Source organism: Hippopotamus amphibius, chromosome 2, assembly GCF_030028045.1.
Source record: "Hippopotamus amphibius kiboko isolate mHipAmp2 chromosome 2, mHipAmp2.hap2, whole genome shotgun sequence".
NCBI lineage: Eukaryota > Metazoa > Chordata > Mammalia > Artiodactyla > Hippopotamidae > Hippopotamus > Hippopotamus amphibius.
Genome location: NC_080187.1, coordinates 106,897,317 through 106,922,726, shown reverse-complemented (window position 1 = coordinate 106,922,726; position 25,410 = coordinate 106,897,317). Strand labels below are relative to the sequence as shown.

The 25,410-nt window shown below is 42.6% G+C and overlaps 1 protein-coding gene across 1 annotated transcript in view; it reads right to left on the bottom strand.

The window, feature by feature from the left end:
* Nucleotides 1–18,745: 18,745 nt before the first annotated feature.
* Nucleotides 18,746–25,410, bottom strand: part of MFAP3L (microfibril associated protein 3 like) — a 43,463-nt gene continuing 36,798 nt past the window's right edge. Inside the window, exons 4-5 of the mRNA XM_057720269.1 lie at nt 25,361–25,407; nt 18,746–25,265 (exon numbers count right to left, since the gene is read on the bottom strand). Of these exons, the coding sequence (XP_057576252.1) occupies nt 25,396–25,407 (12 nt within the window). The 3' untranslated portion in view covers nt 18,746–25,265; nt 25,361–25,395. The remainder of the gene's footprint in view (nt 25,266–25,360; nt 25,408–25,410) is intronic.

Genomic DNA, 25,410 nt, shown 5'->3' with positions numbered 1-25,410 from the left:
TGACTGCAAGGTGATGGCTGTTAGCTACACTTACTGCATGATCATTTCACAGTACACACAAATAGCGAATCATCATGCTGCACACCTGAAACTAACACAATGCTCTATGTCACTTATACCTGAATTTTAAAAAATGTGGGGACTTCCCTGGTGGTCCAATGGTTAAGACCCCACACTGCCAGTGCAGAGGGCACGGGTTCGATTCCTGGTCAGGGAACTAAGATTCCCCATGCTGCATGGCCAAGAAAGAAAAAAAGAATGATTCTTCAATAATAAAGCTGTTTAAAAAATATCTGGTTTAAAAAATTAAAAATGTGGGACTTCCCTGGTGGTGCAGTGGTTGAGAATCCGCCTGCCAATGCAGGGGACACAGGTTCTATCCCTGGTCCGGGAAGATCCCACATGCCTTGGAGCAACTAAGCTTGGGCACCACAACTACTGAAGCCTACACACCTAGAGCCCATGCTGTGCAACAAGAGAAGCCACTGCACTGAGAAGCCCGTGCACCACAACAAAGAGCAGACCCCACTCGCTGCAACTAGAGAAAGCCCACATGCAGCAATGAAGACCCAACACAGCCAATAAATAAATAAATAAATAAAGTAAAAAAAAAAAAAGCAAAAAAAAGCTTAGTTCTTATCCCAAATGAGAAGGATACAAGGCATATTTCTCCTCACGCCATCAAAAAGGTACCAGCCCAGCACCACAAGACAGCATCTGCAGTTATTTAGTCTATCCCTGGAAGAGGCCCAGATATCCCCAACCCAACAGACTTTGGACTTGGCCATGTGATGTGCTTTGGTCAATGGAATGTGCGAGAACCAGACATGCATCCCCTCCAAGCAGAAGGTGCAGAGTCACTGTGAGATTCCACTAGCCTGCTTGCTCTTTCAGCCACAAGAACATCACAGAATGGGCTCCTTTAGTCAGGATCCCAGAATGGTAGAACTCACAGTCTGCATGTGATGGGAGTAAGATGCCTTTTCTGTAAGCCAGAGATTTGGGGGTTGTTTGCTACCACACAGCAGTAGACTAATATCCTGGAAGAGAGGAATTTCGTTTTAATGGCTGATCTGGAATAAGTATTCTCGGAGGGGGTGTGATGTCAGGTTTCCTTGGAGGTGTAAGTAGGATTTCAGGGGACAGAGAAGGAAGCGGGCGGGGTGTATGTTTATATCCAAAGAGACAGACAGATATGCGAAAATGCAGGTGAATGGGGCAGAGGGTAGAGAGCAACGAGTAACCTGATAGATCTAGAATCTCTGGTGTGAATGAAGGAAAGTGGAAGATTCTTTCAACCACATTCAGAGGGACTTGAACATCATGGTCAGGGGTCAGCGCTTCTCAAAGTGGACAGTAAAGGCCGTCTCTGGAAGAGAGACAGTCCGAGGTTTAGGAACATTTACTGGCTGAAGGTAATGGGCCAAATCAGAGGTAATATTGGAAGATATGAGAGGAAAACCGGGATCAAAGATGGAGCCTACGAAAGTTTTTCTGAAATCGGTAAAGAAAAACAACAAACCGATAATGAGAACTTTGGAGGTGCAGTGAGTTCACACCAGACAACCCCGATCTCAGTGAAGCGGGGAGATTGTGGAAAGTGAGTGGTGGGAGCTGGTGGACTAGCCTTGGGTGGGGGGAAGGCCATGGCCACAGAAGAGGGAACAGCCTCAGAGGCGTCATGTGACTTGCCACGAGAATGGTGCAAAGGACATGGACCAGCAAGTAAGGTACCTAGAAACCTTCCTGGCACACAGTGCACTGGTGCTCAGGAAATGTCTGACCCCACTTTTTTTTCCTTTATGTATTTTACCGGGTCCTTGAATATGGACTCTTCAGGCCAGAGCCCACAGGCCATTGTGTCCTCTCTCCAAGGCCACCACTTTCCATCTGTGCTCTTGCACGCGCCGCCCATGCCAGAAAACCCCACCATGCTCTTTGTGGCTCACAGGCTGGCCTCTCTCCACCAACCCCCCATCTCAGTCAGTGCTGTCAATTTTGGGTAAATTTCATGTACACTCTAATCTCAGCCCCTTACAAGCTTGTTGACTCACATGGCTTCTTGCAGTTCTATTCACAGAATCAGACACTGGAGAAGTGGCAAAAGTGGTCTGCATGTGGACACTGCATCAAAGATGTACCTCAAACCCAACAAAAGAAATGAAGCCAGCACGAGTCTCCTGCTTGGCACTGAGCAGGGCTGGCAGGGATTCCTCCCAGGCAGCGCTCAGGGGTACAAGTGAACAGCGGCCCCTGAAGCAGTACCAGGAGCTCTAAGCAGCGGTGTCGAGCCAATTGAGCTGCTAACCCGACAAAAACTTGGTGTGAATATACATGTATATGTTACGTTTCTATGTGAGCACAGAACACGTGTCTATAAATAGTCAGCTGCAGCTGGCAGTGACAACAGAAGCTCTGTACTTTCTTGTCTTACTAAATGCACAAAAAGAGGGATCAGTGTGTGAGCCCTGCTAGCGGAGGGGCGTGTGCTCAGCCCAGCATGGAGGAGGCTGAGAACCTGACTGGCAGATGCCAGGGCAAGCTCTCGGTTGTGTTCTGGGCTAGTTCAATGTGATGGCTTCAAGGAGGGCTTTGAGCTCAGGTGTGAGCTCAGACAGGAAGGAAGAAGAGTTTCTCTAAGCCGGTCTAAGTTAGAGAAGAGCCCAGTGAATACTCAGGTGCTGGGTGGGGGCATATGAGGTGGGGGTGGGGGGATGTCCAGGGAAACCAACACTCAGGGTGTGTGTGACGTTCACGTGTGTTACACAGATGTGCAGACACAGCTCTGTTACGTGCACTTCTGAGAACTCACAGAGTTTCAGGCGCTGGGCAAACCCTTCTGGTCATTATAAATATCAGTTATAATTTGGTTATAATTTAATGTAATATTTTTGGATGTTTGTACCCTCTAAGGAATCATTTCTTCAAAATGCATCTTGAGTATCTCCCATGTTCTAGGCACCACGCTTGGCGCCAGTCACACAAAGATGAGGAAAGCAGAGTTCTGGCCTCTGGGGAGCTGCAATCCAGTGAGTGTGACGAATGAAGATGCGGATTTTGCAGGGTTGTTGGGTGCTGTAACGTTGGAACATACAAAGTCTTTGCAACTCACAGAAAGTTTCTCCAGTTCCTTCTGCTGGATGATAATAAAATTAGCCCAGGACTCAGTGGCATAAGGCAACTGTTGTATTATTCTCATAGATTTGGTAGGTTAGGGATTTGGAGGGGCATGGAGCACAGAGGAGGTGGCTGCCTGTGTTCTACCATGTCTGGGGCCCCACCTGGAAACAGGATGACCATGTCTGCCCACCAGGAGTATACACGTGGCCTCTGCATGGAGCCAGGCTTCTTCACAACTCCAAAGGGATGAGTTCCAGCCAGCAGGGTGGAAGCCACATCATCTTTCAGGGCCCAGTCTCATAAGACATCAGCATCTCTCCTGCCAAAGACTCAGTTGGATGAAGCTCCCCCCCACCCCCAGAAACAAGGGGAGGGACGTGGACCTAAACTCTCAGTGTGGGGAATGTCGAAGAATTATGTGGCCGTTTGTAAAAACTGCTGTGCACGAGAGCACCTTCCTAGCAGGGGAGTCAGGGAAGCCTTCACAGAAGAGGTGATGTTTGGGCTGCATCTTGAGGAGTGGAAGTTTGCCAGGAGAAGTGGTGCATGGCTGTGAGGAACAGCATCCCAGGCTCACACACCCACGGGGACACAGAAACTCAAGAAGCAGGAATCCAAGGAGGGGACCATGAATGGATCAAGCATCAGAGGAAAATCAGTCTCGCTGCTTTCACATTGCCTGGATAAATCAAGTGTCTGAACTGCTAACTCAGCTCAACCATTGCCCACTGATCCTTAAACCACGTACATTGCTTTGGGAAAGTGCCGCGGAGCAAGTGGGTTTAAAGTCAGGCATGAAAGTGAAGGGACAGCTTTTCTTCAGCAAACACCTAGCATGTACTCCCTGTGGGCACCATGCCAAGGACAGGGCCATTTCTACTCACTTAATCCTCACCACCACCCTACAAGGCAGCTCTTGTAACTACCTTGCTTACAGATTGAGAAGTTGAGGTCCAGAAAGGTGAGGTTACCTGCCCAGCTGGCCAGAGGCAGACCCAGGATTCAAAGCAAGTAGCCTGACCGCAGAGTCTGGACACCTGGACAGACTGAAGGGTGGACATGGGGCCACCCATCAGACAGCTTGGGCAGAACAGAGGCTGAAACTGAAGGCCACCCTGGGAGCTTGAACTTGATCTGTGTGGTGATCAGAAGCCACTTAGAGCCACCTGAAATGGCAATGAATGCGATCTAAATTGTGTGCGCATGGCTCACAAGGCAGGTTCTCAGCTGATTCAGATAAGACAAGTCTCTTGCTTCCCTGTTCAGTGGCCTTCACTGTTCCCTAAAGCTTGCATGCCTGGAGAGAGTATTTTCTGGGCCATTACCTCTTCTAATCTTCCAATAATGATGTAAGAGTCTAGACTCTTGAAGAAACCAGCAGTGAGGCTACCCCATGGGGTCACAGGCAGGGTCTCCCAGGTGACAACTTAACCTACATGGGATGTTTTAAAGGTAATCTAGAATAAGACCAAGCATATTCTGTAGTTTGACTCACAAAGATAAAACACAATATATTAAAGCAGTTTAATTTCCCCATCAACTGAGCACTGTTTTTACCACCATGAGCTGCGGTGACCTAATGCTTTGCCACGAGGTGCGGTGCTATTTGGATGTACACGCTGACGTCAGGACAGACAGCATCATGTGGGCAGATGTCTGAATGGAAACACCACGGTATCATCATCCCTGGTGTACTTGGTATAGAACTTAAGATGTACAGTGGTTAAGAAAGTGAGGGAGGCACACCATGACCTCAGAAAAATGGTGGGAGCTGCTGGTAGCTCAATTTCTGGTTTTGTGGAAGTGCTTTTAAACGGACATTGTGCAAATCTCATCATCTTCTATAAAAAATTTTAACCGTTTACTTTGTGATCACTTTACACATTCACTGAGATATATTAGAAAGTGGTAGGAATAATAAAAATAACAAAAAATATAACATCAAGCCCTTGGCTCAAATACGTCCTCCAAGCAGACTCATGCAAAAGGCCTGGTGAAGTGGATCATTTTGAAATTGAAAGTGGCTTAAAGGAACAAATCAATAGTTCTAGAATTTGTGTACAGTCTAAAGACTTGACCTAGGAGGGAAGTCAGGCTTGTTTTGGCAGCAGGTGTGTGATTACGGGGTTGGACCCAGCTAGGACCCGAGCTGTGTGCCCTCAATCTCACAAATCACCTCTGGCGAGCTTCAGTGGACACACAAACTATGTACTTTTGTTGCACAGCAAAGGAAACCATAAACAAAACAAAAAGACAACCTATGGACTGGGAAAAAGTGTTTGTAAATGATGTGACAGACAAAGGATTAATTTACAAAATATACAAACAGCTTATGCAGCTCAATATTAAAAGAACAAAAACAAAAACAACAAAAAACAAACAACCAAATCAAAAAATGGGCAGAAGATCTAAATAGACATTTCTCCAAAGAAGACATACAGATGGCCAACAGGCACACAAAAAGATGATCAACATAGCTAATTATTAGAGAAATGCAAATCAAAACCACAATGATGTACCACCTTACATTGATCAGAATGGCCATCATCAGAAAGTCTGCTAATAATAAATGCTGAAGAGGGTGAGGAGAAAAGAGAACCCTCCTACACTGTTGGTGGGAATGTAAATTGGTGCAGCCACTATGGAGAACAGTATGGAGGTTCCTCAAAAAACTGAAAATAGAGTTACCGTATGATCCAGCAATCCCACTTCTGGGCATATATAGAGAGAAAACTCTAATTCGAAAAGATACATGCAACCCTATGTTCATAGCAGCAGTGTTTACAATGGCCAAGACATGGAAGCAACTAAAAGCCCATTGACAGATGAATGGATAAAGAAGATGTGGTGTGTATATATATATATATATATATATATATATATATATATATAGACAATGGAATATTAGTCATAAAAAAGAATAAATTATACCATTTGCAGGAACATGGATGGACCTAGAGATTATCATACTTAGTGAAGTAAGTTAGAGAAATACAAATATCATGTGATATCACCTATATGTGGAATCTAAAAAATTGATACAAATGAACTTATTTACAAAAAAGAAATAGACTCACAGACATAGAAAACAAACTTATCGTTACCAAAGGCGAAAGGGGACTAGGGAGAAATTGGGAATTTGGGCTTAATGGATACATGCTACTATATATAAAATAAGCAACAAGGACTACTATATAGCACATGGAGCTATGTTCAATATCTCGTAATAACCTACAATGGAAAAGAATCAGAAAAAGAATAGATATATGTATATGTATAACTGAATCACTTTGCCGTATACCTGAAACATTGTAAACCAATTATACGTCAATAAAAAAAAACTCCACAATTATTCAGCCTTAAAAAGGAAGAAGATTCTGACACATGCTACAATATGGATGAACCTTGAAGACATATGCTAAGTGAAATAAACCAATCACGAAAGGAAAAAGCAAAACAAAACAAAAACGTATTTTTGGTGAATTTTCTAAAAAGTGGTTAATTAAATAAATGACTCTTAAAACTATGCTTCTTGCATGAATGGATGGATGGATGGATGGATTTCACCAAATGCCTTTCTCTCTAGTGACCTGCGTGGTCCCCTACCTGACTTTCTGTACCAAACTCCCGAGGCAGCAGAAACAGAGAAATCCAGTTTGTCAGCTGGACCAACAGCCAGAAAAAGGGCCTCCTTTTTCTCTTTCTTGAGCCCATTATACATGCTTTTGGTGCAGAGTCAAAGTGAGCCAAGAATACCCATTTGTATGCCACAAGCCTTCTGCATAGACTGTTATGTAAAAAGGACATTCACACACACTGCAGCCCTCTCTCCGGGAAGCTATGAGAATATTCGGGATTTCTAAGCTGTCATTTCAAAGACACAGTGGTGGGAAAATGACTCTTCAAGTATTTAAGCGTTCTTGCTTTTGTGGCAATAAGGTGACATCAAAAGCTCTCATATTCTCTTCTAGACTTGAATCTATTAAGTACTTATTTGAGTCTATTACAGACATTTAAATTCCTCTTTAGAAAATCTTTCCTGTTGACAAAGCGAGGGTGTCATTAGCAATGGAATATCAAACACTTCCACTAAGATGGGTCTAAAGCACACATAAAAGGGAGTACTGAGTGTTCCTTTTAATTTGTAAGTTATCTTGATAACAAGGGTTATAGAGGGTGTATCTCACGCCCAGGGCATTTAAATCATTCAAATGTAAATAAACATGGGAACATGGCTGTACCCGTTTTTACTCTCCAAGGTTTTCACACATATTAAAACTTGGCTACTGACATGGTTATTCCGTGCTGAAACTACACATGGGACGTTTGGAAAGAGACGATTATTCAACAGGCTGAGATTTGGGAAGGAGTTTGTTTTACCTTCCAGATTGAATTGCTTACAAGAAAGTGAGGCTATTTTTGGATTCCTTTTTATTCTGTGAATGTTAACTCTACTGAAGCTCTTTGATTCTTCTACCTCGTTGCTTAGAAACATTTTATTAAATATTGTCAGTGCTTCAATCTGATCTGATTTAAAATGTTATTTTTCCCTGTCACTGCAGAATGAACTTGTGCTCTGCCATTTTTCCCAGGAATGGCCTTCTAGGTTATTTATAGTTGTTAATATTTTACTGACACAAGAATGGTAGGTCAGAGTGAGCCAATCATTCTGGCCTTTCTATTTTAAGGGCATTGGTTGGGGGTTGGTCTGGAAAAGTTTGTGGCAGGCAGACACAGGAGTGATGGGCTGTCCTCAACATCCTTCATCTCTGACCCATAGAGCCTAAGAGGCAGCAGGTAGATTCATAAACCCCATTTCAGAGTTTTCCAAGCACCCTGCCTGGGTCCAATTGCCTATCACCACCTGCCTGAAATCCCACCAATGGTGATATTTCTTTGATGTTGTTTGAACAGTTATCAGATTCAGATTTACTTGGAGACCTGCTGAATAGCTGGAGGAACATAGGTCTGGAGGAAGTGTGGGCTGAGACAGGACTTGGTGAGAGCATCAGGAATTGGGGGTGGAGGGGTGGGGGGGACATGGGGAAGAAGGGAAACTGACAAAAAACAAGATCACAGACCCTCCCCCCCCCCCCCCCCCCCCGCCACAATTTGGCCCAATTTCCTCAAAGAGTTACTTCACAAAAGAGTTAATTGGGGCAGGAACTCATGTTAAACCCGCACTGGTAGTCTGGAAAGATACCAAAGTCTGTCTTTAAAAGTAATACGTGGGACTTCTCTGTCAGTCCAGTGGTTAGGACTCCATGCTTCCACTGCAGGGAGTGCAGTTTCTATGCCTGGTCAGGGAAAAATTTTTTTAAAGTAATACCCGATTTGGACTTCCCAGGAGGCGCAGTGGTTAAGAATCTGCCTGCCAATGCAGGGGACACAGGTTCTATCCCTGGTCTGGGAAGATTCCACATGCTGTGGAGCAACTAAGCCTAAGCACCACAACTACTGAGCCTGCACTCTAGAGCCTGTGAGCCACAACTGTTGAGCCTGTGTGCCACAACTACTGAAGCCCATGTGTCTGGAGCCTGTGCTCTGCAACAAGAGAAGCCATGCAATGCGAAGCCTCTGCCCGTGCTACGAAGAGTAGCCCCTGCTCGCAGTAACTAGAGAAAGCCCCCACACAGCAGTGGAGACCCAACATAGCCAATAAACAAATTAATTTTTAAAAGGGTAATACCCGATTCATACTTTCTGAATAATGAAACAACTATATTTCAAATTAACGTATCTATATTTTGTCCTCTAAGCCAGAGGATTTTAGGTGGCTTGGAATTGTTACCATAAGACTTGAAGCTTATTTAAAACCCTGTGAAATGAAACTTGCCAATGATCATTCCAATTAAACACACACATTTCATATTTTTATGGTGGTCCCTACATTTCATGCTTCGTGCTAGATAAAGGGCCTACTTACACCAATGACTTGCACCATTAGAATCCTGATTGTAATACCTTGTGTAACAGGTAAGTCTGTTTCCGAATCTCTCATCTTGCAGGGTGACTGGCTTTAGCATCACAGTCCTAGACCTAAAATAATAGTACCTACATTCAATACCAGTGTTTTATGGAAGCAACCTAAATGCCCATCATCAGATGAATGGATAAAGAAGATGTGGCACATATATACAATGGAATATACTCAGTCATAAAAAAGGAATGAAATTGAGTTATCTGCAGTGAGGTGGATGGACCTAGAGTCTGTCATACGGAGCAAAGTAAGCCAGAAAGAGAAAAACAAATACCGTATGCTACCTCCTATATATGGAATCTAAAAAAATGGTACTGATGAACCCAGTGACAGGCCAAGAATAAAGATGCAGATGTAGAGAACAGACTTGAGGACACGGGGGCGGTGGGCAGGTGAAGGGGAAGCTGGGATGAAGTGAGAGAATAGCATTGACATATATACACTACCAAAGGTAAAATAGATAGCTAGTGGGAAGCTGCTGCACAACACAGGGAGATCAACTCAATGATGGGTGATGACTTAAAGGGCTGGAATAGGGAGGTTGGTAAGGAGTTGCGGGAGGGAGGGGATGTGGGGATATATGTACAAATACAGCTGATTCACTTTGTTGTACAGCAAAAACTGGCACAACAGTGTAAAGCAATTATATTCCAATAAAGAGCTTAAAAAATACCAATGTTTTATAAATAAAAAGCATGTTACCATAACACACACAGTAGGTCAGACTTCCTGAAGGTTTCAAATTTCATGGGTGAACTGACTAACCTTAAGGAAGGATGCTTCGTTCATTTATGAGAGGCTTTCTAACTGAGAGCTGCTAATAGGCGCACAAGCTAGGAAGAAAATATTCAAATGATTGTAATCTGATTATGCCAATATCACTTCTAAAGACAAAGAGATCTTAGCCACGATTCGGGCAGAAGAAGCTAATAATAACTTAATATGGAGTTATTATTTTCGCCCATAAGCATCTGGGTGGTTGAAGCGATCTGATTGTATGATTAGGCACAAGTCCAATCTGTAGAAATACTTTGGTCTAAAATAGTTACATGGAAATCATTGGAAATATGTCTCAGCTTCTGAGAGATTTCAGTCTGGTGAATCAGTATATTTTTTCCCCTGATATTTGATGTTTATACTTCATTGGTAAACAAACACACACAAACAAACAAAAGCATTTTTCCAGAATTTTATATTAATGCCCCAAATCCTCGCTGATAATATTATGTACCTCAGTACTTTGAGGAGCTTGTGATGTGTGATAGTTATATTTGCTCACTGATCCTTAATGCAGCTGAGAAATACGAGGTAATGGCAAGATGTTATTTCCAGACAAAACTTGGGCCATCTCAGTAGAAAGCTATTTATAAATAATACATCTATAGATAGGTGGGATTCAAACACCTGAGCCTCCCTGTAAAATTTTGCTCTTTGTATATGATAACTTTGACTTCCAAATTTTAAGAACAGTCAAAATCTACAGCATGTATTCTTAATTTCCTAACCCCGCCCCCGGCCCTGCCGCCCCTGCCACTCTTTCTGTTGTTTCAACTGATGGCCAGTTTCAGTGCCCTTACACCTACTAGTCTGAAAAAGAATTGTCCTTTGACAGCTCTAGGGAAATGGCTTGCTCACTCAGTGTGCTGACATACTGAAGATGGATGGAGGTTTCAAATCTGGCCGGGACTTCTGGGAATGTTTTTCTCCTTAGCAGCAAGATGCCAGATTAGAAAAAAAGGAATATAATTATTATAGACCAAAGGTTCTGTGCTTACAAAGTCCGTGAACTGATTTTAGGATGAGAAGAGTAATAGGAAAGTTTTAGATTTAGAGAATTCAAGTCTTTTCTATGTCTATGTGGTCAATTAATTTACAACAAAAGAGCCAAGAATATAAAATGGTGGGAAAACTGGATACCTACATGCAAAAGAATGAAACTGGACCACATCTTATGCCACACACAAAATTCAACTCAAAATGGAGTGAAGACTTGAATGTACGACTTGAAACCATAAAACTAGAAAACACAGGCAGTAAGCTCCTTGACACTGGTCTTGGTGATGATTTTTTTGAATTTGGCAACAAAAGCAAAGGAAACAAAAGAAAAACACAAACAAGTGGAACTAATTAAAACCAAAAATCTTCTGCACAGCAAAGAAAATCATCACCAAAATGAAAAGGCAACTATGGAATGGGAGAAAATATTTGCAAATCATATATCTGATAAGGGGTTAATATCAAAAAATATTTTAAGAATTCATTAGACTCAATAGAACAAAATCTGACTTAAAAATAGGCAAAGGACCTGAGTAGACATTTTTCTTAAAAAGACATACAAATGGCCAACAGGCACATAAAAAGATGCTCCACATCACTAATCATCAGGGAAATGCAAATCAAAACCACGATGAGATATCACCTCACACCTGTTAGAATGGCCATTATCAAAACGACTAAAAATAACACGTGTTGGAAAGGATGTGGAGAAAAGGGATCCCTTGTGCATTGTTGGTGGGAATATAAATTGGTGGAATAACTATGGGAAGTGGTATGGAGGTTCCTTAAAAATTTTAAAATAAAACTACCATATGATCCAGCAATTCTATTTCTGGGTATTTATTCAAAGGAAATGAAATCACTATCTTGAAGAGATATCTGCACCTTCATGTTCACTGCAGCAGTATTCACAGTAGCTAAGACATAGAAACAACCTAAGTGTCCACTGATGAATGGATAAAGAAATTTACATATCTCTATCTACTAATATATGTCATATACATATATACATAATATATGTATATATACACATATAGTGGATATTTGTGTGTGTGTGTGTGTGTGTGTGTGTATAATGGAATATTATTCAGCTGTAAGAAAGATGGAAATCCTGCCATTTGTGACAATGTGGATGGACCTTGAGAGGGTTATGCTTAATGAAATAAGTCAAAGACAAACATGGTATGATCTCACTTATATGTGGAATTTTAAAAAAAAACCAAACTCATAGAAACAGAGAACAGATTGGTGGTTGCCAGAGGTGGAGGTGGAGGGTGAGGGAAATGGGTAAAAGTGGTCAAAAAGTACAAACTTCCAGTTATAAAATAAATAAGTCCTGGGGATGTAATATACAGCATGGTGACTATAGTTAACAATACGATATTGTATGCCTGAAAGTTGCTAGGAGAGTAAATCTTAAAAGTTTTCATCACACAGTCAAAAAAACTTTGTGACTAGATGAGGTGATGGATGTTAACTAAACTTATTGTGGTGATCATTTTGCAATATATACATATATAAAATAGTTATGTTGTACACCTTAAACGAATACATTGTTATATGTCAATCATATCTCAATAAAACTGATGGGGGAAAAATGTACAGCAGAAAGTCAGTGAAATGTTATAAATACCCCGTGTACTCCAGCAGAGGTGTCACCATATAAGGAAGGTACCATTCCTTACTAAATACTCTCTCTGCCATTATTAAATACTCTCTATATGAAAAAAATTAGACCTAAATGTAAGACTGGAAACCATAAAACTGTTTGACATAAATTGTAGCAATATTTTTTTTGGATCTGTCTCCTAAAGCAAAGGAAATAAAAGCAAAAACAAACAAATGGGACCTAATTAAACTTAAAAGCTTTTGCATAGCAAAGGAAACCAAAACAGAAAGACAACCTACTGCATGGGAGAAAATATTTGTAAATGATATGACCAACAAGGGGTTAGTATCCAACATATATAAATAGCTCACACAACTCAACATCAAAAAAGCAACCCAGTCAAAAGATGGGCAGAAGACCTGAATAGACATTTCTTCAAAGAAGTCATACAGATGGCCAACAGGCACATGAAAAGATGCTCAACATCGCTAATCATCAGGGAAATGCAAATCAAAACCACAGTGAGATATCATCAAATACCTGTCAGAATGGCCACCATCAAAAGGAACACAAATAAACAAATGTTGTCAAGGATGTGGATAACAGGGAAGCCCCCCTACACTCTTGGTGGGAACGTACATTGGTGCACCCATGGTGGAAAATAGTATGGAGGTTTCTCAAAACACTGAAAATAGAACTACCACATGACCCAGCAATTCCACTCTTCGGTATGTATCGGAAAAAACCAAAAATACTAAGGGCAGGGACCCTGCCTGTTCACTGCTGGTTTCCAACAGTCAGAACAGCCCCAGGCAGACACATGAGTAGGCAAGTAACAATACTCGTTGAATGAACAACAGCTGGCATCACCACCATCGTTGTTGCTATTTGCTGTGGTATCGTGTTTTGATTTCTGTGTATTGATCTCTGTCCTTCATATTGGTTTATAAGAATGTGGCTGGAGAGGAATGGAGAACGGTCCAGCCACCAAGTGGGCCAGGATTTCTGGATCACCTGGCAGTGGGAGTTTGCCTACGACCTAGTGAGTGTAGACAGGGTGGTCTATCACCCTGCTGGTAAGGACAGATGTCCAGGCCGTTGGATTTGGACAGCTGGGCATGCATTTTTTCAGGCTTTCATAGTGCCCAGTGTTGGCCAATGCACACATCTGTCAGATTGACATGAAGACACCAGGAGTTCAGCTGTGCACGCAATCTCCACGTTACCCACACCTCACACATGTATCAGCCAACCCTAATCAGGTAAGAAAAGTCCCAGAGACATAACAAATGGAAAGGGAAGCTGGATTCATGCATAAATACTCTCATGAATCTGAGATAGATGGGTTTAAAGAAACCTGAGACAATCTGATGTATCACGATGCTTTTATCAAGAGAGGGTAAGTGGAACATCAGAAGCTGCAGAAATTCTGTTTGGAACTACAGCATAATGACCATTAGGCATTCGTGACAGGATCAACGACTCCACTTTATTTTTATTTTTATTTTTTTTAGCTCTTTATTGGAATATAATTGCTTTACACTGTTGTGTCAGTTTTTGCTGTACAACAAAGTGAATCAGCTGTATTTATACATATATCCCCATATCCCCTCCCTTCCTCGACTCCTACCCTTCTCCCTATCCCGGCCCTCTAAGTCATCACCCATCATCAAGTTGATCTCCCTGTTTTATGCAGCAGCTTCCCACTAGCTATCTATTTTACATCTGGTAGTGTATATATGTCAATGCTATTCTCTCACTTGGTCCCCGCTTCCCCTTCGCCCCCCACCCCGTGTCCTCAAGTCTGTTCTGTACATCTGCATCTTTATTCTTGCCCTGTCACTGGGTTCATCAGTACCATTTTTTTTAGATTCCATATATATGAGTTAGCATACGGTATTTGTTTTTCTCTTTCTGGCTTACTTCGCTCTGTATGACAGTCTCTAGGTCCATCCACCTCACTACAAATAACTCACTTTCATCCCTTTTTATGGCTGAGTCATATTCCATTGTATATGTGCTACATCTTCTTTATCCATTCATCTGATGATGGGCATTTAGGGTGCTTCCATGTCCTGGCTATTGTAAATAGTGCTGCAGTGAACATTGTGGTACATGTTTCTTTTCCACTTTTCTGACAGCGCCTGACTTTCCGCTGTTCCCACGGGCTACCTTCTCTCTGCTCCCAGGAGGGCATTTAGAACCTGAAGCCCTTTCCCTGGGCTGGGTGACTGTGCTGTTGCAGAGCTGCCCATCCCAGCCAGCCTGGCAGGCTGAATCCCACATCCTCCTAAGAAGAGCACCAGCTCCCTGGGGGCATAGAATTCCCTCCCAAACCATGGCTGCCACTGGAGAACTTGATTCTAATTGGTCCTTGTTTCTATGGCTACGAGAGTTCCCAGAGTGACAGAAAATAAGGGTAGATTGCTCTCAATTTCTAAATACACTGATATAAAATGTTAAAAAAAATCTACCCTGCAGCTGCTCATTCTCTCCATCTCCGCCTCCTACCACTGGCATTACAGCAAACGCCCCGTGGCCTCCCGGCCTCCATCTGCCCCTCCTGTACTCCTCTTTAATATCACCCTGGTTTTGCTCAGCCCTCTTCACCCTCTTCATAGTTGAAGTGGTTAGATTTCAGGGGAGATTGGCCCTGTCCACGGGGTGTTTATCGTGGTTCATATGAGCCAGGGACTGATTTAGGGACAGGCATTTCACTCAGTCCAGCACAAACTGATGTCCAATCAAGTCTGCTGGATGCACTTACAAGAGAAGGGTTCTCTTCCTTAAAACAAACAAAACAAACAAACAAGAATAAGAAGATGGGGGGGACTCGAGGGGGGGGTGTCAAGGAAGGGAGGGAATATGGGGATATGTGTATAAAAACAGTTGATTGAACCTGGTGTACCCCCCCCAAAAAAAAATAAAATAAAAAAAAAAATAAAGAAAATAAGAATCCTTGATAACTAAGGAGAAAATAAATGTTAACTGCCAAGAAAAAAAAAAAAAAGAATAAGAAGAAACAGCCCTTTCCTATTTCATGTATCTGAATGGTGAGTGTGAAGGATGATGCTCATATTTGCTTTTCCACCTGAAGACCATGAGGGAGCCCAGTGAAGGACCAGGGGAAACAGGACTGTTGGAGGCTGGAGAAAACCTCGGTACTTAATTATGCTGATGACTTACTCACCCTGGGAAATTCTCCACCGCCAGAGTTCTTATCATGTAAGAGTACAAAACAAACAAAAAAACAAAACAAAAAAACCCAGACAATCCCAGTGTTGCTTAAATCGCTTTGAGGTGGGTTCTCTACCTTCCTGATGGCCAAAAGCTCCCTAACCAAGCCATTTGATTCCAGCCGTTTGCTAAACATTTCTTTATAATCCCCTTGCTTGGGGACTTTAGAACAAGAGTAGGGTTTTCTAGTAATCAATGTGTCAATATATAAGATAGATGAGTCTCTGTTTCCAACAGAAGACAAATTATTGATTCTATTTTCAGTGTTATTTGTATCGTATTTTCAGTTTACAAAGCGCCACTGCACACTCTCAAGTCTTGCCCTGTGAGCAGGTCCCAGGATGAGCAGGCACTTCCTAACTGCAAAGGTACCTAGAGAAAGCAGTTCTGTCAAACTACATGTTTACAGACACGTATCTGTCACTCTCAAGGAGATGAAAAGGGCTTGTAAAAATCATAACGGTAATGGTTATAATTGTTGCAAGTGTTCTATTTTCCTTACGTTCTCCTCCTCACTTCTCCGATGGCAACATGGTTCTCTTAGTTATCCAGGCTTAAAAGCTCCAATTTATTTCTGCTCCTCCCGCCCTCTTACTCCAGAAACAATTGTGGCCACGCCCCGACGGTGACACCCTCAGAAACATCTCTCACATCCTGTCTGATTGCCCTGCTGTTCCTGCCGCTCACCTGTGCAGACCCTCAGCAAGAGCCTCTGAAGTCCCCATGGGGAGCTTCACCCTCTCCCGAGCATCTTTTCAAAGCAGAGGTCGTCCAGCACACTCTGACTTAGTGAGTCCACACTGCCAACTCTGTACACTGGCCTCCAGGAGACCCTAACCCACCTTCCAACCTGCCCCCCATACCCCACATTCTCCGTGCCAGCCCAACAGAGGGCCCTCTGTGGCCCTTTATTGCCTCCACCCTCACCTCCCATCCAGTCCATCTCCACCTGCCCAATCCCAACTACCCTACACAGATTATCTGAAATTACCTTTTTCTTCACAAAGTTCTCCTGATTTCTCCCAGTCAAAAGTATGGCATTCCTCTTGACTTGTGCTAGGATTTCAGTTCTCTATCAATGAAGGCATTTATTACTTTTTTTTTTTTTTACAAGATTCACTTTTAATGGATTTGATAGTCATGCAAATTTGAGCATTATATACAAGAGCTGATGCTTCTATAGAGCTATGTCTGTTTGAACAAGAACAGACTCTAAAAATACAACATAAACCTGAACCAAGTAGATTTTCTTTCTGCAAGTATAATACTCTGATCAAATAAAATATAATAAAATTCTTGCTTCCCCACAAGTGTAGTGTTTCCTTATATGCACAAGGAATGGTATCTTAGATGCCCAGCCACAGTTCTAAGCATTTCTTGAGAGCTGGATTAAGTGGATTTATGCTTCACAGTACATCAACAGTTTTATCCACAGAGCAAAAACTTGTCTTCGTTCTGGCATCTCTTTACTACTAGCAGAGATGCAACATTAAGGAAGGGTTTTTACCAAGAACTAGGTGTTGGCAGTTCTTCCCCTGTAATGAGATCTGTGATGCTTTGGGGGTTTCACACTCCATGATTACTAAAAGCAGAAGACAAACACCTGAGGCCCGTGTTTCACAATGATGCTTCAATCTAATCTTGAGCTACCCTTTTCAATCCCTAAAATCTTTGATGGTGTGCCACCTTTTCCCCAACATTTATTACTTTCTGAAATATCATCTATTGTAGATATTTACTATATACCTTATGCACTTTCTAAAAAGGTGAAGTTTTGAGGACAGGAACCAGGTCTTGTTCATTTTTTATGTTCTGGAAGCCTAGTATTTCCTTGACTCCTATGAACATCCAATAAAAGTACGTGTCTGTAAACACGTAGTTTGACAGAACGGCTCTCTCTCGGTACCTTTGCAGTTAGGGAGTGCCTGCTTGTCCCTGGACTTGCGCACAGGGCAGGACTTGAGGGTGTGCAGTGGTGCTTTGTACTCTAAAAGAAAGTTGAATTACTAAAGAGGGACTGGCTCTCTGTTGAATCCTTTTTTGTGTCCAAATCTTATCATCATCTGATTAATTACAGTGAAAAAATTTTGAAAAAAAAAGGGACATTATTTTGGTTCAGCTGGTCATTAATCGACTACATGAGGGAGAATTCTTTAAGGGGTGATGAATTCAGGATCACATTAACTGCAAAACATGACCGATACCTTCATTTTCTATTTCAGAGAGATTCTTATTAATCTGAAAGAGTTTGAATAACATATATACTTCAGGATTATTCCCACAAACTTATAAGCACGTTTTGGCCTTTCATCTGAAGATTATCACTTGAACTTCACACACACACACACAAATTGTGCTTTACTGAAAAACACTGCTTTTCAATGAGTCAAGAGATTATATGTACCAATATCAAGATGAAGGATGCTTTTAAACAAGCAAATGCCTATTTCTTCGCTGGGCAGACTTCTCTACTGATCAAGGTGATGCCCTGCTGTTCATTTGTAGGCACCATGAGATGATGAGATGCACATTACCTAGTTACTAGCTAACACCAGGAGGTCCTGTTGGACCCCAGAAACCTCTACTCAGCTGATCTGCAGAAAAGTAATGCACCACAGACTCATACTGGGGGAATTCTGAGACACATCTAAGATTACCCTCCATATTTTCTTACCCTTATTTTTTCCCCCTGATATTTAGCTTGAATTTAATACACAGTGTAAAATAGAAGTAGACCCAGCAGTTATCAGGTCAGGAAAACTGTATAGGAAATAAACCCTATTCATTTCCATGAACTTACTGCTTATTGGGTAAGAAGATAATGTAACTAGATACCATAGTAGGATTTGTTCTGACTCACTTGAAGGTCAGGTTATGTAGTAAGCACTTGATAATTGGTAAGTCTGAATTCCTGTTTAGTAAAAGCAATTAAGATTTTATTTGCACAATATTCACATAAAAGTAAAAACCAACTGGACCCACTTTGGATCCATATCAAGATAGAGCAGGTCCTTTATTGGGTGGGGACAAGGAGGTCAAGGGCAGCTCAGAGACACACAGCAAAGTAGAGAGAGGTGAATTACAAAGGGTTCAAAGGGATTTCTACCCTGTAATTAAGTAATACCCAGAGGCTGTCCTCTCGGGACTGCAGATGCCAGGAAAGAGGATTTACAGCGAGGTTGCGCAGGGCCGAGGTTACATAATCCAGCAGGAGTCCTGCCGCCCTGCCAGATGCTGGGGCGGTGGACAGAGCTCTGGATCCGGGCCCTGCTCAGGTCCGGGTGGCAGCGAGATTACAGAACCAGGCTCCACAGGGGAGTGTGATGGAGTGTCTCCCGGGGGCTCTAGTAGAAATGTGTGGAATCTGGCTAAGGAACTCCCCGCTTCCCCACTGCCTCTGGGTGGTTACTCAGCTTTCGAATGGGAGGGTGGTGTTAGAACCAGGACAAAGAGCTGGCTGATCCGGTGGCGGGTGCGTTTCTGTCCACACGGATGTCATGGAGGGGGTGACGGGTTCTCATGGTTCAGATATCAGTCCCCCCAATACAAGATCGCATGTGTGCCGTGTAGTGAGGCAGTTCTGCCATTATAAGACCATCCCCTTAGTTTTCTGCAGTTACATTTTTCTGAGAGGGTCCTGGAAGCATCTCTTCCTCCTCCTCACCTGCCTCTGGTTGCAGCGGGTGCTGGGTATATGTGTGTGTGTGCGAGTGAGCCCAACAGCTTGAGGCCTCTCAGAAGGGTTTGCACAGTTCCCAAGGTCGAGGGTGAACAGCGCTGATGATGCTCTGATGGTGGTGCTAGTGCCAGGGGCTGATCAGTGGGGGGAGGCTGGGGAAGGGGAGGATGGGTGTGTGTGGCCTGGGGGCGAGGACAGTAAGGAGGAGTCAGCCTAGTGGAGGTAACCTTGGCCTGATCCCCTGTGAAGTCTGCAAAGAAAAGTGGAATTGAGGAAGTATGCAGGTTTGTCTTTCAAAAAGCCTGGTAAATACAGGGGAAAAGTTAACCCACAGCACTGAAAGCAATCAATGTTTGGATGTGTTTATGTGCCTTAGTGGCTGGAGGGGACCAGAGATCACTAAGGTGGAAACGCAGGAGCTGGTGAAAGCCCCCACCTCCTGGGCTGCATTCTCGGGCCTCCTGTGTGAACCTGAGCCCAGTCCCCGGTAATTCCCTCACTTAATGAGTCCTGTTTTCCCATTTCTACGAGGCCATGGGCAGCGCTGCCCTGTTGTGCCCTAAAAGCAACTCGGCGGGGGGACACACCCCTGGCTGTTCAGGAACATTTAAACCCATCAGCTGTGTGTGGGTTCACTTTCCATTGCGGTTGGTCTGCCCTGGCGAAGACTTAAGGAGAGGGCTGCACGGGCTCTAGGAAAGGAATTCTCCACTAGAATTTTGTTGTTTCTTTTGAGGTAAAAGAAACCTAGGAGGAGGCCCGGGCAGCCTGGTCGCTTAAACGCTGACCTGTCCCCGGGGTGCACAGACTGTCCCCGCCAGCATCTGAGCTGCAGAAAGGATGTGGTTTTCATTCTGCTCGACCCCCGCCACCCCCGAAAAGTGCCTGTAGAAAACACGACACAAAATGATAGAGAGAGGTGATTCCAGTGTCACTCTTTTTTTCTCTTGAATTTACTGCAGGTTTCTGATTCTGGAGGGCTGTCTCACCAAGACACCACCAGAGTGGACAAAAGACTTATAAACGGCTCTTTAAAAAAATATATTAGGTTAAAATTCGACAAAAAGAGAAGAGTTATATTCTATCCTTTGAAAAAGAAATCTACCCCATCCTGAGAAAGGGGGGGTCTGTACAAGTATGGTTTTAGTTTCAAAGAGACTTTTCAAAGTGTACTTTTTACCCTTCACTGGGGTCTATGAATGAAGACATTTAATCCAATACCAATTAAATCCTAATTAACTAGAAAACATATTTGTTTTCATTTAATTAACGTTTACTACAGGCGAGTAATCTTTACGCTTCTGTAGGAAGTACTTTAGGGATAAAACAGGACTGCAGTCTGCACAGAGCTCACAGTCTGGTAGCTGTAGAATCTCTTATGGTCTCGGGAAAATGACTTGACTTTTCTGTTCTTTAGAACATGGGGTCATCTATTAGGTTACCCTGCCTATAAGACAGGGAGGAAGAAGGGTGTGTCTTGTTACGAAGGTGAAACCAAAGAAAAGACTTAAGGGTTTACCCAGCTTTACCTAAATACACTTTGATACGAAAAATGACAGGAAATGTTACATCCCACTGTTGATGAAAGAGCATAAACAATTTTGTAAGGCTGTGAAATACAGCTGATGCAGAGGAAATAGAGCAAAACTTAGGTGGTAGAGAACAAATTCAAACATCAGAGTATGGTGTGCAGATCTTGTGCTTAGTCCTGAGTTTGGAGTGGGAAATACAGAACAGCAAGTTACTGATGTGGCAATTATGGAAAAAACACTTTTGAACTTGATGAAGACAACGTATTCTAATTAATGTATCACACTCAAATATTTGAAAGAGGCTTCAATGTTGCTGCTTAAAGGAAAGTCTGCCCTCCACTATCACTGGGAATCATTGCCTAGAAATGGTTTAATAACTTGAGTTTTGTAACAGGACCCTACTGATTAGCTTAGCACAAAATGCTTCAAGCATTGAGGTTCAGTGTCACCGAGGAGACACCCAGGACCAAAACTGGAGGGATTTCTTGGCTAGAAATTAGGCAACGAGCATGATTTTCTGTAATTTTAACGACTGATTCACACAAGCTAATGCATTTACCATTTGCCATATTTTAAAAATTCACTTTTATCTGGGCACGGCTGCCCCTGGCTAACAGTATGAAGGAGAGTTGTTTCTCAGTTTTCTCCTGCTTCCCTAGGCAGCTCCTCTCATGCTTCTAAGAGGTCAGCGTCCAGCTTCAGGCTGCTCAGGACCTCTGGCCAGGGCTGGGCTCCCAGAAGTCCCGTACCCTCCCACACTCTCCTCAGCGCTCCTGGGTCCTGGGCACTCAGATTTCAGCTGGTTGTTAGGTACAGTCATAGGGGTAAACCAATGCACACTCTGTGTCTGTAATTCCTGACAGAGGCCAAATGTGATTACGAGTCCAGGGCATTTGCACAGTAAGAGAACAATGTTACTCGGAGGAAGGATTCTTTTGTGGTGCCTTTTCAGTGGCTTTGAGTGAGGGCTTTTCAAGACTCCTCAGGTGACCGTGTTCTGGAATCCTCCTCCTGCACCATCCTGAGTTGGGCAGAGGATCTTTTCCTCAACACTGTGGCTGGCTGTCTTAATTACAACACTTGAGATGGTAACTGGCACGAATGCTTTCTTAATATAACATGAGAAGTGACAGGTACGTCATCACGGTCTAGGGGCTGGCACTTACCTCCAAGTCCCGTCTTACCCAAGGGAGCGCAAAACAAGGCTAACAAGAGCACCAGCATCACAGAGGTTGCCTGAGTCTTTGCCTGTGACTTGTTACCACTCTGTGCCTTAGTTTTGGAACTTCTGGAGTGTACCTGGACGTTGTAAATTTGGGAGGGAGCACTTTCTCTTTGAGACTTTTAAAGGCATGTAGCGACCACGCCTTTGTTCTCTGCTCTGCGTCTTCTGGCTGAGCTAGAGTGCAGGGTGTGAACTGGGAGTCCAAGAGCTCCTCCGCCAAGATACCTGCTTCACGTCCCTCCTTCTCAAGGGTTTCCTAGGGTTTCAAATGTCTGGTGGTCTTTCCTTTGTGTTTCAGAAAACACACCTGCCCGTCTACATTGTACAAGTCCTTCTAAAGCAACAGGAAGTCAGACATCAAGAAACTAATACATTTCCATGTATTCCTATTGGGCAAACACACTTATTATCATTGGTTCTGAGAAGCTTCAGTTATCTAATGAAGTAAAGTTCACTGATGTAAAAAAAACGTGTTCTGTGGTGAGAGAGAGGGAGGTGCGGCTGTAAACAGGCAAAAACCCAGGGATTCTTGTGCTCATGGCATGTTCTGCATCTCAGTGGTGGTGGACACACAGACCTACACGTGTGGTGAAATTTCACAGAACTAAATGCATACACACAAATGAGTGTGGGTACAACTGGGACGACCTGGTTAAGACTGGAGAATTCTATCAGTATCGATGCCCTGATTGTGATGGTGTACATGCTTCTGTAAGAGGTGACTGTTGGGGGAACTGATCAAGTGTACATGGGATCTCTGTGTACTATTTCTGAAAACCATGTGGGAATCTAGAATTCTCAAAATAAAAAGTCTAATTACCATAGACTGGTATCTTAAACAAAAAAAAAATGTATTTCTCACGGTCCTGGAGGCTGGGAAGTCCATAACCACGGCTCTGGAAGATTCAACGTCTGGTGAGGCCAGCTTCCTGGTTGAGAGGAGGCTGTCTTCCCGCTGTGTCTTCGGGAGCTCTCTGGGCCTCTTATAAGGACACTAACCCCATTCATGAGGGGTCTACCCTCATGACCTCATCACCTTCCAGAGGCCCCAACACCAAATACCATCATGTTGGGGTTTAGGATTTCAACATACGGTTTTTGAGAGGATACAAACATTCACTCTGTTTGTGAGCATGGCATAATCATCTGATTTTTGTGTTTTGCCAGAAAACCTTCCATTTTTAGCTACAGATAAAGAAAAGCACTTCTAGATCATCTAGCTGTTCTGCTTTTATAGTCATACTGAAAATCTCTTATGGATTCAAAATGATTGGGAGTAAAATGTTTGATTAATATAGGTCTGTTATTGAGTTAGTGAACTTGTATGAAACATAGCAATTACTAATTTCAAAGGATGCACAGAGAGTAAAATATACTTAACTCAATCACCTTAAAGGCATTATGGGATGAGAAAAGGTAACATAAAATATTTAGATGATATAAGATTATTTATCTGTAAGTATTTTTTTAAAACTTGGGTTAAATTTGTTTCGTTGTTTTTTGTTCAAGATCTGGCTGGGTTTCAGAAATATCACTAATGTATCTCAATAATTACTGTAATGACAAAAACTTAGGAAAGTTATATTCTGCACATAAAGAAAAATGAATGATCCCAGATTCCCCACATCAACTGTCATCTTTCTTTTTTTGCTACAAGTGGAATGTATTTAAATTTCCTATAATTTCTGAGGTCTTAACACTTTCAAAATTTCTTCATTAGATGAAGACATTTCTACAAATATGGTGCCATGTCCTAATTTTTGTAATGTTTCCGTTTTAAAATAATTTCAACCAGAGCCAACATTAAGATTTACCTCTTACTATATGATGGATGAATTTTCTCACAGTCTCTATCCATAATCAGGCATCTCACTTCATGTGTAATAGCTTGGTTCACTAGCCCAACAGGTGAGGTAATGCTAGCAGGAGAGACAGGAGACATCATCCAACCGTGCGGGCGACCAGTACACCTGGTATGGAAGACTTTTACCTCTTTCTTTAAACTTGTCATTTTTTTTTGCCACTTCATGTAAAAACCATGATGTTTAGAATTAGGAATATTTTTAAAGTTTTGGGACAAATTTATTCGCCTCATCGAATGGCTGGGTGGGATAAGTGCACCACAGCAGATGTAATAATCCTTCAGACTTAAAAATCAGAGACACCGATCACATCACGGTCCCCGACGCATGTGAGCTTCACAGGAATCATGAAAACTTTCAGGAAACAGATGCAGTACAGCACGTAAACTGAACAACAGAAAGCCCCTCAATCTAGCTAGAGTTTTATGTGCAGGTGACTTTTTTGCATGATTTATGGGGATTCCCATTCCATTATGAGCTTTAAAACATGAATCCATCATAAGAAAACCCACTCCATTGGTAGTGAGAAATGTGCTTTCTGAAAGTTCATATTGCTATATATCAAACTTCATTCATATTTTTAGCTTATTTAATATGAGTTAATATCTTAGGAAAATTCTTATTTTACTCTTGGCATCTTCATTTTACCTAATAGTTAAATGCAAGTGGTGCTGGCTCTAATTCACCTGTTATTTAAAAATACCTCCATAAGCCACTTAACACATACACTTCTTTCAATGTGTCAGTTCTAATGGTCCTTCCCAAACATACTAATCTACCGAGGCACTTAATCCGCTGGTTCTTTCATTTTTCTGGCAGTTGAACTGTCTTTTACTTAATGAGCTGTAGCCTCAGGGCATCTCAGGGGCTGGGGGAGCACCTGAATTCCCTCCTGCCTCCCACACCTCATCAGCAGAAACCATTTAAACTTAAAAGTGTGCCACGTGGTGTGTAACTAATGTAGTGGTGCCAGGAGCACCCACACCTTTGGTAATCCTCTCTTTGAATATGAACACATTTACAATTTTCCTTTTGGGTTGACAGTAAAAGGACAATTTTATTGCGGCAGGACAAATGTATGCTTTCAATTCCAGATGGCTCGACAGGACCAGTGTGGGACCACTTTTAAGATTTTTGACTCAGCGCTTAAAACCTACCAACACTGGAGTATGTCCTCAATGAGGTCACGGGCTCTACTTCACCAGAGATATTCAAGCAGAGCTGAACCCCTGAGTGTTAGGGACTCTGCCAAAAAGACGGGGAGATCAGAAAACCTGACACATTTTCCAGCTCTGTGACTACAGGCTTTGAAAATCACTCAGATTAATATTAAGCCTTACCTAGGCTCCTCTGATTAAGGCCCATGAAGAATGCACTATTCCAAAACCTG